We start from the raw sequence: 16581 nt of genomic DNA on the forward strand, positions 1-16581 counted from the left end.
GTTTGGAACTATATATGACTTTATTATCTATGGAGAATTATATATATATATACACACACATACACACGTATTTTTTATTTGCTTGATCCAAATTCATACTGTTAATTAATTTCTCATGAATGGAAAAGTGATCAGACCAATACTGAAGACACTAACTAATTTGTTACATTTTTTGATAACCGGAAAATAGATGGTCAAGTAGTACTGAGGCAAAATAATAAATGGTTCGTTTGGTATGAGAAATTAAACCAGGATGATTCTAAAATCAGAATCACGATTCATAATTTTGGGTTCAAATTATTATTCTAAAATTATGATTTAAAATCAGGGATTTGAATCACCTTGAATCAAGAGAGAGGTAGTTTTAGAATCATGATTTGAGCTAATTTAAAACATCACATTAAATTTTGAATCATAATTTAAAATTATCTAAACTAAACACCGATTTAGAATTACTATAAATTAATACTGATTCTAAACGAAGATCTAAAATTATAATTTTGAATTCATTTACTAAACGCACCTGAGCTTTCTTTAATACTCAATTGGGAAAAAAAATGAAAGACAGCGTGAAATATTAGGTAAAACTAGATTTTCTTTTCAATTTGTCGTTTTCTGAATTTATGATTCATTAATTGTTTTTTTTTTGTTTTTTTCAAAGGTTTTTGTTTGCTCCAAATGTGGACAAGAAAATACACAAATAGCATATTGCCGACAATGCTAAAAACAAGATCAACGTAAGGTCCCCCACATTATTTTGCAACATAGTAATTAATGGTTATCACTACAAGACAACCAAAGGAATGCTGTCTTCTCTTCAAAATTGAAAAAAAAAAAAATACTGATCTGATCTCTCTCTCTCTCTCACATAGAAAAGTATATAGTTTTTCTATCTATATTTTTATTTTTTGACTGGGATTTCTGGGTAGCTAGGTTTATTTGGTACTGGTGCACCTTCTCCTTCACATATTTCACGTTCTTCAAACCTATGTATTAATTAATATAGCTCTAGAAGGTTCCAATTAGCACGTTTTATGCATTAATTACTAGGCTATTAATCATTGAAACAATTTATTCGAAACGCAATTTGGACCCAAAAAAAAATCCTAATTTCATCGGATTGCATTAGGCTTATATTGTGTAAGACTTTTTTTTTTTTTTTTTTGGTGCAACAGTGTAAACCTGTAACCAATTGTTGCTCCCATGGTTTTACATATACGAGCGACAACAGTCACTATAAATAACGTCGAGAGTAAATGAGTTATCTCATTTCCTTCAAAAAAAAAAAAAAAAAAAAAGAGAGAGAAAAGAATAATCAGCAGTACACATGAGATTACACAAACGATCGGGATTCGGGTCTGGTGGAGTTATAGAAAAAAGATAGTTAGTTAGCCCCCAGAGCTGATCAGATTACTGGCTTGAACAAAATATACATACATATATATATATATATATACATAATATACATATATGATAGATATTATGGAAATATGAGTAGATCATTCATGTCCAATGTAATGTTCAACCGAACAAATTCAACTTAAGGAGTCGACAAGTTCATCTAGCTAGTACTTCATTGAACTAAAATTTAAACAAAAAGAAGTTACCATTCAGCACAATAATTTCCTGGATCGAATATTGTAGGCTTCATGAAACAACGTCGGTAAGGACTAAGGAATTATTAAATGTGCAACATATTATATATCCAGTGGCCAATACTCTAAAAACAAGTTGTGATCATTCCTTGGTTATCTTTCTCTCTTCTTCAAAACAAGCTTAATCCTGGAGACAATATTAGGTTAGTACTCTTCTCAAACTGAACCCTCCCCCTGACTCTAACATTATAATATGCATGCGTGGAATATGCAATAAAGCTAGAGAAAACTTCATGTCACACTAAGAGGTGCAAATAGAAGACCTCAGCCACGTGGATTACTTTGTTGCCCTAACGGCGCCATTGGAGCTGCAAAGTGTAAGTTCTAAATCAGGAGCTCCCTTGGTTGTATTTGATGAAGAAGTAGGCTGGTGGGAATGGAGCGATTCGGCATTAAACAGAGGCGCTCGGCGATACTGATGGATCGACATTGGCCACTCGGAAATATGGCCAAATTTTCTAGCATCCAAACTGGTGGAGCAGTTGACATCAAGCAGGCTAGTAGGGCCTGCAGTATTTGCCTTTGCTGAAAACCCAAATGGAGCAATACCAATAGTAGAGGGTTCAATAATTGGGTTTGAGATGTTCACATTATTCACCACTTGAAGTGAGAGTTGGTCTGTTACCACCTGTCCAAAACAAGGTTATATAATTAGATAAAATATCCGTACATAATTGGCTGCTTAAACTGAACATAATATATATATAAAAACGGTATTAATAATCATATATATGTGTTTATATAGAGTATAGACTATGTATATGCTATATGGTACATCAAAAAGGCTGGAACGGCGTTTTCTTTTGTTGAGAGTGTTCTGACGCAGGAAGTACTTCTGTGCATGGCTGGCGACTTGTGTTGGAGTTCTGGTGGTCACAAAGTTCCTAGAGATGCCTCTCCAGTCTCCCTTTCCAAGTTTTTCAAGCCCAATTAAGAAGATCCTGTGCTCTTCGTCACTCCACGGCACGCCTAATCATTTATATAAAATTGACCATGTTCATCACCAAACACATTATATATATTCAGTATTATTCGGATAATCGATTATAACCCGAGAAATTAATAGTGCAAATATGAATTTTTAACACTAGAACTAGATAGTGCATTTATAATTAATTAATTAACAAGTACTTACGATCAAACAATTCCAAAGGATGCGTAAATCTTAGATGTAGGATCAACACACACACACACACACATATATATATATATATATGCAAAATAGTCTCATAAACTAGACAAAAAAACAAAAAGGAGTGCTTTTCTTTGTGCTGCAATTTCTTATAAATTACTACTGCAAGGGCTAGTGTTTACTGTATCTATGTCGCCCCTTCCTATACATCTCAAATTCACAGATAATTGATACATAATTTTGTGAATTTAACCCAGAAGATAACAATTAACAAATTGAACCGCTAACCGAATCAGAATTCGGTAACAAGGAGATCACTGAACTGGATTAGTTTCCTCAGCATAAACTTTAGGCACCCAAAAAAAAAAAAAAAAAAAAAAAAAGCTAGAGGTGAACTAGAAAGCTACATATCCACACATAAGACTGCTAAATTAGGGAAGAAAACGGATAACCTCGTCCACGTTCAGTACATGAACTCAGTGATTGAAGGGTCAGCATATAAATTATGTAGATCTGTTCATATGTATTATGGTTGAAGGACAAAAAATAAGAAGGAAACTCCCCTCTTAAATCTTTCTAATTATTACTTTCTCTATATCATGCATACATAATTTATTAAGCACAAATGTTAAATATGGTACTGGATATATAATATTGTTGCAGCTATATATATATATATATATATATATATATAGTTGAATGGGCCAACCTTTCTTTCTCTCTTGGGCTCCTGCTATGAAGCCATCGGAAAGGTAACCATTAGAGAGTAGTTTATGATCAGAGATTTCTTCATGATGCACAGTACTATGACTAGTAGTACTATTACTTATGCGAGAAGACGAAGAAGACGACGGTGTAGAAGATGATGACAAGCAGTCTATGCTTAAGCTCTTCTTCGTGTTCATGGCATGATTAGAAAACGACGATATTTGAGAAGATGAAGGAGAAGAAGAGGAAGAAGATGGGTAATACTGATCAAGCTGGACTCCGAAGAGCCTAAAACGACATCCGGAAACAAGTCGTCTGCGGGAGTTGCAGGTCCTTGAGTTGTGACCCATTTTCCCACAATGCGAGCACTTCCTGCCCATGTCTAATTTCTCAGCGCGAGAGAGTAATATTATGTGAAAAAAAAAAAAAAAAAAAACTTTTTTTCTATTTCTTTTTCCCCTCAGCTAATTCACAACAAAAGTCTGGCCAACATCCACAAAACTTATAAGGCAAAAAAAGAGAAATTAGGAGAAGAGAGAGAGAGAGGAAAACCACTAATGACTGACGTGCTTGGCTGCATATAATATATAATCATGGGCAAATATGATGAATATGAGTAAATTAAAGAAGGGCAGATTAGTCTGGAAGAAACTGTAGTACGATATATCTATATAGTTGTAATTGGTTGGAGTTTTCCACACACTTCTCTTATCTCTCTCTCTCTCTCTCTCTCTCTCTCTCTCTTGCCAATATGAGACGAAAAATAAATTAATGTCATATCCTACAAAATGGCATTTTGTATATGTGGGGGACCTCTTAAATTTATGCTTTCGTTTAAGCGTACAACTACAAATACGGACAAATAATATTAATACGTCTGGTGTACTATATATTAGTTGTAACGACTAATTAGTAATATTCTTGATTCATACAGATGCATGTTAGCGCCATACAATAGCTCGACATTATTGCAAGGGTTTGCTTTCTTTTTTTTCTTTTTTTTTTCCAAAAAGGAATACAAATGAATGTTTAATGTGACTACGTTAAATGAACCATACGAAAAGAGTGTGACTGCGTTCAAAAAGTTCTCTATTCACCCAAAAATGAAAAAAAAAATGTTTAATGTGATCAAATTGTTATGTAATAAACTATATTATCTGCTTTGCTCCCACTATCAGTCAAATATATATACAGTTTTCTTGAAACAAATTTACTTAAGAAGGCAATCCTTAAGTAAAAAATGAAAAAAGAAAAAAAGAAATGAATGGAGTCCTTCGGTTCCTCCTATAAATTCCACTCCCCTGAGATGGTATGGGACATTATAGCTATTATACTCGATCAATTACACACAAATATAGAGATATTATATATTTGATATAAACATGGAAAGTAAATCCCACAAAGGAACAAAAAAAAAAAAAAACAAAAAACAAGGAGACTGTAGTACGTTGGGTTAAACCTCTGAAAGGAGACAAATATTATATAGGGCCACGTTTAGATTATGCCGCTTATACTTTCACAAATATGATGCTTACATGGTTGTTGAATCAGTGCGAATTAGAACTCACCAAATGGTTTCGATGTTGGGTAGCTATAACTATGGAATGACAATACATAAGAAAGGGCAACAGGAGAATCTTATTTTCCAAGGGTATGTAAAGAGCATATTTGTCTGATTGTATTAGAGTAGCGTATTGTATAATAATACATTAAGATAATGTTCAATGCTATTATTATATTGTATAAGTTAATACAGACAGTTTATGTCGTATTCTTAAATACGGTTCATTTTTAATGTGTTATATTGTATTATTTTATAGCGAATTCATGATTCGTGTCAGGGTTTTATAGCGTGGGGGACTAGGTTTGGGACAATATAGAGTTATGTCGGAGCGTATAATTATTTTAAAATTGAGCGGGCATAATGCAAATTTATATCTTCTAAAAATTATATTTTGACTCTCAATGTTTATAAAATTGCATTTTGACCCCCTAAAATTTTTAAAAAATTACATTTTGACCCTAAAATTTTTAAAGTATTACATTTTAACTCATTGTACAATACGTTATGACACCCAATACTATATTATATAATGATAATACAACACACTACAACGCAATACAAATTATCAAACATGTCCAACACATATATATACATATATATGTATATGTGTGTGTATGTAACATGCATGTGAGGTGAAAGAGGTGTGACGTTGATCAACCAAACCAAACTTAGGTGGAAATTTGCAGAAGTAGACCATTAACTTTTCCCTTAAAAGCTTCCAATAATTTGCAGTAATTTAGTAATGAAAGCGTTTGTTTGTCCACTATCTCTTGGAGGTTGAATATAGGGCCCAGTGGTCCTCTATACACACACATATATGTATATTCCTATATGAAATATGGGAAATGCCACCTCTTCTATTGTATTTAGAGTCGTCTGGTTCTGAATGAAATTTTAACTCATAAAGTTGCCTCGTTTTTCTCGTAATTTCACTCACAAAAATTTAAATTTAAATTTAAGTTTCCACTCAAATTTATGAAAAGAACACCCCGTTAATAATTTGGCATTAAGCCCAAAAAACCGGACCACCCACTTTACCACAAAATAGAAACCGGACCACCAAGTTATGGTATGGCTCATCTATGGAATACTAGGTTGTTCCAGGGATTACTTATTGGACCACATAGGAGACTCCCCAAAGCTATATATATATATATATATGCTCTTATAAATTACTTATTCTCTTTTTAGTAAAATAAATTATTTATTCTTGATCATTGCTAAACGCATTAGATTGTTTTCGTTAAAGTACTCAATTTAACCATGATCTCTTCGGTGCATTAATTATATCTTGCAATCTTTCCTAGCCAAGGTGTTGCATGCTTTCTTTATTTGCACTTTTAATCATGTTGTTACACTTTTGAAAAGATACAATTCACACATGATAACATAAGTTAGTACATAGAACTACTTATATTTTAGCTATTTTGATTAATTAGAACGCAGATTGATGAACTCTTAATAAAATTCCATATATTGCATTTGATGTCTTGAAATTAGCTGTGGAGGCTAGAGTATAACGACTTAATTACGTTCTATATACCAATTTTTATCAAGTAATATTTTGATGTGAAAAAAGAGTTTTTGCATTTTGATATATTTGAATTTCAACTATGTAGAAGTGATATTACTCTAAATATCACCAGGAATAATACAATTATTTTAGCTTTTCCCCCCTGAATATACAAGAATAATATCTAATTATGTATGGATAAACTACAGTTTTGTCCCTCTCTTTTTATTTGCAATAAAGAGAATTAGAGAAATGTTAGATATGTGGTTTTATTTTCGTACTGACGTGAAAAATTTACGATATACTACAACTATAACTAAACAGGTTTTTATAGGTCCTTAAAATTACGCGCATATATTGGACATTGTCGCATAATCAGTTAAAAGTTTTTGCTAAGATTTAATAAAAATAGGTTGATTATTAAAGTTGGTGCTCTCTTTCTACTATTTCCAAAACAAAAGTATGCTAGATTCTTCTCTAGCTAAGAAATATTTATGCCCTATGTTCTTTATTAAATTAGTTCACAAGATCTTTAGGCTATTAATTGCAAATAAGTACCTTTTTGTGATTTTGAATTTGGTCCTTTTTTTTTTTTTTTTTTTTTCCTTCTGATTTTTAACAACAAAGCATGCATGCTTGGAGACTCATAGTGGCGAGCATATAAAGTTTGAAAATAATAAATTATCAGATTAGCAGCTAATTGAAAGTTAGGACTCGCGTTATTATTAATGATGATTTTAAGATAATCGACAGGTAATAACAACTATTTTAGTCTCGATTTTCATAAGATTTTCATGAATCTTATTCTCAAAGCTCACATTATAACATAGACACGCACACACCTATAGATGGATAAGATTTGGACGATCATGTATGCATCCGCTAATATATACTGCCCAAATAATTATGAGTTTTAAGACTATATATTAAAGGAACCAAAACACCCCAGTAATAGCTGTCCTGGTAGGTGAAAACCTATTAACGGTCTCAAAGGGTTATAATTCCTAGATTAGGTTGGTCCACTTGCTAATTAAACCTATATATACATAATATATTTATGCATATACATATATATATATATATAATAATCAAATGTATATGTACATATAAATGACCTGACACGCAATAATCATGCCTGTGAAAGTCATTTTCCCAAAATTGAAAATAAAAGAATATTGAATGCAAACTGAACCCACTAGCTCATTGACGACATATCCATCATATCTCAAAATCCATATATGCTTTAAACAATTGGTTAGTGTACCCCTTTTTTTTTTTTCGGCTTGAAAAAGGGCTTATGAATTTTAAATCTATCATAAAAAATACTGCACAGAGGTAAAAATCATATTGACATGTTGAAACGTGTTTTTACCCTATTTACAGAAACTGAATTGAGCAGTGAACATATACAATTTACTAAAAGAGTCGTGAAAAGCCTTCTTTCAGTAGTAAGTGAAAGAAAACTAATAGAGGTCCACTTTGCCCACGATCAAAATCGTAAGTTAAGTCAACACCACACATAATTAAATTTAGAATTATTTTATCTTTGGATAATTAATTTTAGGTTGTTATCAAGTAAGCAAACAATATATAATAATGAAACAATTCCCACTAGTTTCAATTATTAAGCTTATTGTGTTGTTGTTTATGTATTGATGGTTTCTACTTTGTAATTGACTTCTTGTTAACAATGAACGGCAATGGATCATATGTAGTTGGTGGGGCGTCCATTTTAGTATTTAGACCAACACTGATTTCGCTCGGATTAATATTTAATTCACTATAATTCCTAGCCATTCATATATGCAAATTATTGCTACGAGATAGGAATCGACTCCATATAGAGGTGTAAGTTTAGGCCGCTTGGCCTAAAGAAGAATTTCTGTCACACCCCAAAACATGGATTAGTGATGTGGAGGCTCATTTAGAAGTTAAACATGATTAAGAAAGTAATTAAACATTTAGAAACATAATAACTAAAATTAAAAGTAAAATATTAAAGAAATTTCTAAACAAACCCCACATTTTTACTGAAATTAAATTACAAGAAAGTGATAGGGACTTTCACACTTTCTAATAAAAGAGGTTTAAAAACTGAGCCTCTGGCATCATTCAGAGTTCACCCATAGGATATACAATATTGTACATAAATGAACATGTAAATTACATTACAAACATCAATCACAGTCTCGTTATTCAAAGTTTATAATCTCAGACTTTACAATCCTTACATTTGTACACAAGGACAATGGCACAATCCTCACTTGATCGAACAGTAGCAACTAATTCAGTTACTCAGCGCTGCTTCTAGCGTCGCCTGGGAGAGGTTTAATATTTATAGAAATAGAAGAAAAACGTGAGCAGAAGGCCCTGTAGGATGTAATTTGAAATAAACTTTATAAACAAGTAAATAAATGAGGATATTCAGTTCCGACACAACATCCGGAACCTAACATCCTTTCTCTGAAAGGAAATATAAACTAAAAATTTCGTATTACAGGCATCAGCAAGTAATTTATACTATGATAAATTACTTACACAACCACAAGCACAAGCCTATCACCACCGTAATGGCCCGGTCCGGGTTCGGAGTTCTGCCCCCGAGGATACTCGCTACATATCCTTTCTAGGCCATCAGCGGCTTATTAGCTCGCAAGATATCTTATCTTAAGAAATCATTCATTAAAATTCTGAAATAGTTCATTATCATTCCAATAGCTAAATTCAAGCTATTGTGTTAAAATGCTTTTCTTTCACAAACATGTCATTTCATTAAAATATTTGTAAGGCCAAAACTCTTTAAAAACATGCTATCAAAGAAAAGAACAAGAAATCCTACCTCTCAAGTACCAAACCTGTGGCTAGCGTTGTGCTATTTTAGCTTCCGCTTCCTCAAAGCCTTCAATCCGGTTCCTCAACTAACACTTACACAAAACAACGCTTTAGGATTCATTTCTCATTCCTAAAGCAAATCAAGCTTAATTATACACTTCGATTTCCTATTATTGTGCCTTAATCCAATTTCAAATTCATAAATCATTTCATGTTTCAAATCATCATTCCAAGGATTTTGATCTCAAAACATGGATTAAAGATGCTAATCCATCTACTTTAGATTCCCAAATGAAACAAATTTGGGTTCTCTTTGAAAATCAAGGTCAAAACAACATTTTTAGGCAAAATAGGTTCAACCACGTGTACACCGGTCGACCGGTGACAGAGAAGTTATTCTCCACCGGTCGGCCAGTGGAGAAGGAGCCGGTCGACCGGTCCGGTCGACCGGTGGGGGCTGCACAGGATGGTTGGTCTGAAGAAAATAATGCCAAAACCTACAAATCCAAGTTCCAATCCGAGATATTTCAAGAGAAAACTACCAAATCCAGGTTCCAATTACTAGATCAAGTCCAAAGAACCAATTTTCTCAATCTTCACTGTGATTTTACCCAAAATACAATTTAAACTAAAAATAGGTTTTTCTAACGGGAAAATTTGAGATTCAAGAGAAATTTATCCTACCCCAAATCCTTCTCTTGACGTTGAAAACTCATTGAAGTTCTTCTTTAGTTCAAGATTCGGAAGAATTGGTGACAAATTGGACGAGAGAGAGAGAAAATGACATAGAGAGGGAGAGAGAGAAAAACGACAAGGAGAGTGAGAGAGAACGCACGGGAAGGAAAGAAAGAAAAAGAAAGAAAGAAAAATGTGTAATGTGACTACGTTAAATGAACCATATGAAAAGAGTGTGACTGCGTTCAAAAAGTTCTCTATTCACCCAAAAATGAAAAAAAAATGTTTAATGTGATCAAATTGTTATGTAATAAACTATATTATCTGCTTTGCCCCCACGATCAGTCAAATATATATATATATATATATATATATATATATATATATTGAAAAGGAGTAAAAAAAGAAAAAAGAAAAAAAGAAATGAATGGAGTCCTTCGGTTCTTCCTATAAATTCCACTCCCCTGAGATGGTATGGGACATTATAGCTATTATACTCGATCAATTACACACAAATATAGATATATTATATATTTGATATAAACATGGAAAGTAAATCCCACAAAAGAACAAAAAAAAAAAGAAAAAAGGAGACTGTAGTACGTTGGGTTAAACCTCTGAAAGGAGACAAATATTATATAGGGCCACGTTTAGATTATGCCGCTTATACTTTCACAAATATGATGCGTACATGGTTGTTGAATCAGTGCGAATTAGAACTCACCAAATGGTTTTGATGTTGGGTAGCTAGAGTAATTTTTACTATGATAAATTACTTATACAACCATAAGCACAAGTCTATCACTATCGTAGTGGCCTGGTCTGGGTTCCGAGTTCTGCCCCCGAGGATACTCGCTGCATATTCTTTCTAGGCCATCAGCGGCTTACCAGCTCGCAAGTTATCTTATCTTAAGAAATCATTCATTAAAATTCTGAAATAGTTCATTATCATTCCAATAGCTAAATTCAAGCTATTGTGTTAAAATGCTTTCTTTCGCAAACATGTCATTTCTTTAAAATATTTGTAAGGCCAAAACTCTTTAAAAACATGCTATCAAAGAAAATGACAAGAAATCCTACCTCTCAAGTACCAAACTTGTGGCTAGCGTTGTGCTATTTTAGCTTTTGCTTCCTTAAAGCCTTCAATCCGGTTCCTCAACTAACACTTACACAAAACAACGCTTTAGAATTCATTTCTCATTCCTAAAGCAAATCAAGCTTAATTATACACTTTGATTTCCCATTAGTGTGCCTTAATCCAATTTCAAATTCATAAATCATTTCATGTTTCAAATCATCAATCCAAGGATTTTGATCTCAAAACATGGATTAAAGATACTAATCCATCTACTTTAGATTCCCAAATGAAACAAATTTGGGTTCTCTTTGAAAATCAAGGTCAAAACAACATTTTTAGGCAAAACAGGTTCAACCACGTGTACACCGGTCGACCGGTGACAGAGAAGTTATTCTCCATCGGTCGGCCAGTGGAGAAGGAGCCGGTCGACTGGTCCGGTCGACCGGTGGGGGCTGCACAGGATGGTCGGTCCGAAGAAAATAATGCCAAAACCTACAAATCCAAGTTCCAATCCGAGATATTTCAAGAGAAAACTACCAAATCCAGGTTCCAATTACTAGATCAAGTCCAAAGAACCAATTTTCCCAATCTTCACTGTGATTTTACTCAAAATCCAATTTAAACTAAAAATAGGTTTTTCTAACGCAAAAATTTGAGATTCAAGAGAAATTTATCTTACCCGAAATTCTTCTCTTGACGTTGAAAACTCATTGAAGTTCTTCTTTAGTTCAAGATTCAGAAGAATTGGTGACAAATTGGACGAGAGAGAGAAAGCATTCGAGAGAGAGAAAACGACATAGAGAGGGAGAGAGAGAAAAATGACAAGGAGAGTGAGAGAGAATGCACGGGAAGGAAAGAAAGAAAAAGGAAAGAAAAGAAATAAAGAAAAATGAGGATAATTTCAAAAGATATTTATAAAAGTAGACTAAAAAGTGTGTCTACATATATCTTTGGGATGAAAATATAAATACTAAAAATATTTAAATCCCATAAAAATATTTAAATTTACTTATCAGAAATAATTATTTAATTAAACCAGATTAGGCACACTAATAAATCTCAATTATCTTAATTAATCATGTTTAATTTCTCGAGGTGTTACAATTTCGGGCCAGGCCGGCCCTAAAAGAGAGAGGGTCAGCCCAATCCAGGAGTTTAGGGCATGTCCAGCCCAGTTCAGAATTTTATAAGATATTTTAAAAAATTAAAAATATAATGTTTAAGCCAGCCCGGCCATAAAGAAAAAAGGGTCGGCCCGACCCTAAAGGAGAGAGGATCGGCCTAGCCCGACCCTAAGCTCAAAAAGTTTAGGGCTGGATGGGACCCAAGCCAACAATGGCAGGCCTCAAGTCAGCTCGTTTAGCCCAGCCCAAACTGGTATCTCTATCTCCATATAAAGCTCTAAATTTAATATATTTTATTTACTCATTTATGCGGATATAAGGAGGCTTTAAAGAGATTACTACTATAGAGAAAATTGTTGAACTTATCTTTAGAGTTTATAAGTCTAGATTTTTATCTCTTATTTTGAATTAATACTCTTTTGATTTATATAATTTGTTGACTAAAAAGGATATTATTTAAGAATGAGGACTATATTTATATGGTAGTACTCACATGATCTTAATTAGTAAGTTCCATATGAAAAACCAACCTTTCTTTGTTATTAAACCAATTAGATCATTACCGACTTTGATTATGAAAACATTGATAATCCGTTGTGGAAGGGACTAGAATGACGTCTCATATCCAATCTGAATATTGTATTTTAACTAAGTTAATTAATTGGAGCTAACATAAGATGCACATTGTGAAGTTTAATCCTTTTTTTTCCTCTACTTTACACATGATATTGTATTTTATTCGTTTAATAATAATATATAACTGAGAGTATGATATGTACTTATGTATAGTATAATTAATATGATATGCGTGATACTGAATGCATTAAATATTATGCATGTCACATATCAGTCCACTTCCAATTAAATCCTGAAACTTGGAGCCTTATTTGTTGGGGCTGTGTCTTATATACGAAGGGCAAAGTTTCCCTAGCTAGCTAGAGTTGCTTCTTTTTCTTGGAGTTGATATACATTTTTTTCCTGGATGAAGTAAACGAATAATTACGCTGGTTGTCTCCTCACAGTTCCCATACATACATACGTATATACGTATCTACGTACATTACGTACAAACACACATATATGTATAAATGTATAATATATATTTGCAGGAGTGGCACTAGAGGTACAACAGTACAAGTATATAAAATTCCATTCTTCAAAAAAAAAAATCCACACGTGAGAAATTAACCAGGATCAGGAAAATAGTACGGATAAAGAAATCCTAAACGGAACCTCGGTTCAAACTTCAAAGGCTGGAAAAGTAAAAGTGTGCCATTTATATGGACCTCAAATATATCTGAGCCACATGCAACGCAAAAAAACTCAGCCCAGTTAAGGTGGGCTGAAAATAACCATGTGTTTGAGCTTGATATTTTGATATCATTATTTATTTATTTATTTATTTGTTTAGGCATCCTTGATCTGTTACTAAGCTATATGTTTTGTTATTTCCAACAAGAAAAAGATTATTGAGCTTTATAATTTTACTTAATCGAATCTGTCATCATCAGGTTGTATTATCCCCAACAACAAGGTCCCATGCATGCACTTAATCTGCTTGCTTTATATCACACGTAAAAGTAAAACGAAATGAAGTGCCAAAAAAAAAAAAAAAGCCACTAACATTAGAGAAAACTAAAAAAAACAAAAACAAAACAAAAACAATTAAATAAAAGTCGTCTATCTCATAAAGAAATTAAAATTCGATTCCTATAAGGTCTATGGTCAAATGATAAAGGAAAACATTATTTCCAAATACTCATTTTGAAGCTAGATCTAAGTCATTGCCCTCTACACTTGGTTCTTCTGGGCATGTCTTAGTGTGCAAGAATACCCTCATAAAGCACGTGCACGTATTGATTTTTGTTTCTTTGAATCATACGTGTGCATATACTAAACAAAGCACATCTTTTTTAAAAAAAAAATTATTTTTCATTTTTTTCATTGAAGGGGATCACATTTCTTTCAGATTCAGAAAACATTATGAGCTAGATTAAGCCAGTGAGCTTCCTGCAGGTAGTTTCATCGTCGGCTTTTTGGCCCATAACTCTCGCTTGATCTATGTATTAGAATGCCAAACTATTGAAGTTATTGGCCTCAGCATCCTTCCCCCTAAAATGAATTAGATCCGAGGTAAATAGACGACACTAAGGCTTCGTACTTTTCTTAGTTTGAATCACAACTTAAATTTTTGTCAATAAAAAAAAAAAAAACAGGAGTTTTGGGTCAACCATCATCTCCGTCTGAAGCCAAGTTTCGTCAACCTGAGCTCCAACAGAGTTACTGACAATGGTTGCATGAAACAACTATATGTGAATTGCTCCTTCATCACGAGGGGGCACATTCACTCAGCTTCAATAAAGGAAATAAATCTTCTCATATATGCCGAAGGCAAACTCAATAAGTATTATAGTTCATTTTCGGTATTTTGTAAATTGTTATCTTTTTTAGAGGCCAAAAAGTACACACTTCAACAATACTAAAACTCTGTCAGAATTCTCTTAAAAGTTTACAAACTTAAGCGTCAAAGTGTCATCAGTCAATACCCCATTGATGCCTAATCTTTAGTTGTTTTTTTGTTGGGTTTTCGGTGTAATCGTGTATTCTTTCCGTGATGATCTTGATTAAAAGTGTTTGTCTCATGCGAATAAGTTTAAGGACTGATACCATCTCCTTAATTTCCCATAATGCTCCAACTTCATGAAAAGTGGGATATAAAGTGATATCATAAATTTGACGAAAAGAGTCTCAACTTAACAAATTACATATTCACGCCAAGATTTTATAAGTTGAGATCTTTGTGCACTTACTCGACCTCGAGATTTTATTTTATTTTTTAGAAAATTGCAGAATTTATTTGTGCATGATTCTAGATTTTTATCTCTCATTCTTAATTAATACTATTTTACTAACTAATATAATTATTTAACTAAAAATGTTATTAATAAAGAATAAATAATATTAATTCTGACACATATACTATTAAAAGGTATTTGTCTTTTTTTTTTTTAGTTAGTAGATCTCGACCTCTAGACAATTAGAGAGACTACAACATAGCACACGTGCTATTTGTTAGTATGTCGTGGCATGGCACAACTGATATCCAAGTAGTATATTTGTCATTATCTCTCTTATCATTGTTACGCAAGACTGGACTTAAGAAAACTAATTACAATTAAAATCTTTTTCCATTTCCCTCTGGACTTTCTATGTATGACAATAAACTTTTAATAATAAAAACTTGGAAAAATTATAGGGTGCATTTGAAATTCGTTCCAAAATGATTTTATTTTTTTATATGAAAATAGAAATAAAAATATTTTTAATCTCAGACATAAATTATTTTTGAAAATGTGTTTTATAGTTTTATCAAGAGATTATTTTCAGTATAAAAAATTCATTAATGTCTCTCTCTGTGCTCGAGAGAGGAAAAAGCGGAAACAAAAAATGAAAAACGACTAAAAGTCATTTTTTATTTTTCTCCTATTTTACACTAAACCAAAAAATCGTTTTCATTTCCATTTTTGTCTTTAATTGTGTCAAACGTCGTTTCTCTCCCGTTTTCATTTTTTTTGTCAAAAAACGTGAAAAATAAAAATAAAACCAACTTCAAACACAGCCATAGTTTATTTCAAGACAACATAAGGGAATTTTTAATACATCTCTTTTATTATTATTTAGTGCGTACATATGAATTAATAAAAAATACTGAATCCATAAATAAGACACTCAAAACTTTTGTAAGCATTCCAGCAACGAATGAGATGATTATTGTATCATACAATTAACTTTTAGAAATTTTCAAAGAGTATATATATACATATATATATAATCATTATATATAATCATTATACATATATATGTAAGCATTCCATATACATATATATAATCTCTTGGCACCTACCTCTTTACTTTTCACACCTCTTTTTGAGCTGCACATCCCATATAAATTAATTTATTACTTTAGTATTATCTTTTATTAACATCCATTTTTGTTGAAATTTTAGGCATGTGTCGGTATTTTTTAAAAAGTTCAATAGGAAACAAAAAGAAAACTAAAAATAAAATGAATAAGTAAATTAAAAAACGTAAACTGAGTTGCATTGTATTCATCAAATATTGATCGATCTCGATAGTAAACAAAAGTGCAGTAAAATACTACCATCATGAGTACAAGCATCAATCAAAACAAAAAACAAAACAAGGGGAAAATCCATTAATCTGGCATTATAAAAAAAAAGATTTATTTTTACTGGCGCTCCTTGAACTTTAGAGTCATTTTCGGTTTGCCTTTTGAACT

The 16581-nt window shown here is 32.4% G+C and overlaps 1 protein-coding gene across 2 annotated transcripts; it reads right to left on the bottom strand.

The window, feature by feature from the left end:
• Positions 1–1582: 1582 nt before the first annotated feature.
• Positions 1583–4068, bottom strand: LOC21402453 (transcription factor KUA1). 2 transcript variants are annotated; one of them, XM_024166056.1, is made up of 4 exons: positions 4048–4068; positions 3497–3867; positions 2431–2624; positions 1583–2283 (listed from the first exon to the last, which is right to left on the bottom strand). In XM_024166056.1, exons 2-4 carry the CDS (start codon positions 3843–3845, stop codon positions 1933–1935), a joined length of 894 nt encoding a protein of 297 aa, XP_024021824.1. In that variant the 5' UTR covers positions 3846–3867; positions 4048–4068; the 3' UTR covers positions 1583–1932. The 2 variants fall into 2 exon arrangements, with proteins under 2 accessions (XP_024021824.1, XP_010097075.1); XM_010098773.2 differs by lacking the exon at positions 4048–4068 and having other exon boundaries at positions 3497–4041.
• Positions 4069–16581: the final 12513 nt, after the last annotated feature.

The sequence above is a fragment of the Morus notabilis genome, unplaced genomic scaffold, assembly GCF_000414095.1.
Source record: "Morus notabilis unplaced genomic scaffold, ASM41409v2 Scaffold804, whole genome shotgun sequence".
NCBI classification, from domain to species: Eukaryota; Viridiplantae; Streptophyta; class Magnoliopsida; order Rosales; family Moraceae; genus Morus; species Morus notabilis.

Excerpts from the sequence above, each read along its gene's own strand:
- LOC21402453 (XM_010098773.2), bottom strand. The coding sequence starts at position 3,875 with ATGGGCAGGAAGTGCTCGCATTGTGGGAAAATGGGTCACAACTCAAGG. Across the intron at positions 2,625-3,496 it reads AGCCCAAGAGAGAAAGAAAG|GCGTGCCGTGGAGTGACGAA; the intron begins GTTGGCCCATTC and ends ATAAATGATTAG. Across the intron at positions 2,284-2,430 it reads GCCGTTCCAGCCTTTTTGAT|GTGGTAACAGACCAACTCTC; the intron begins GTACCATATAGC and ends TGTTTTGGACAG.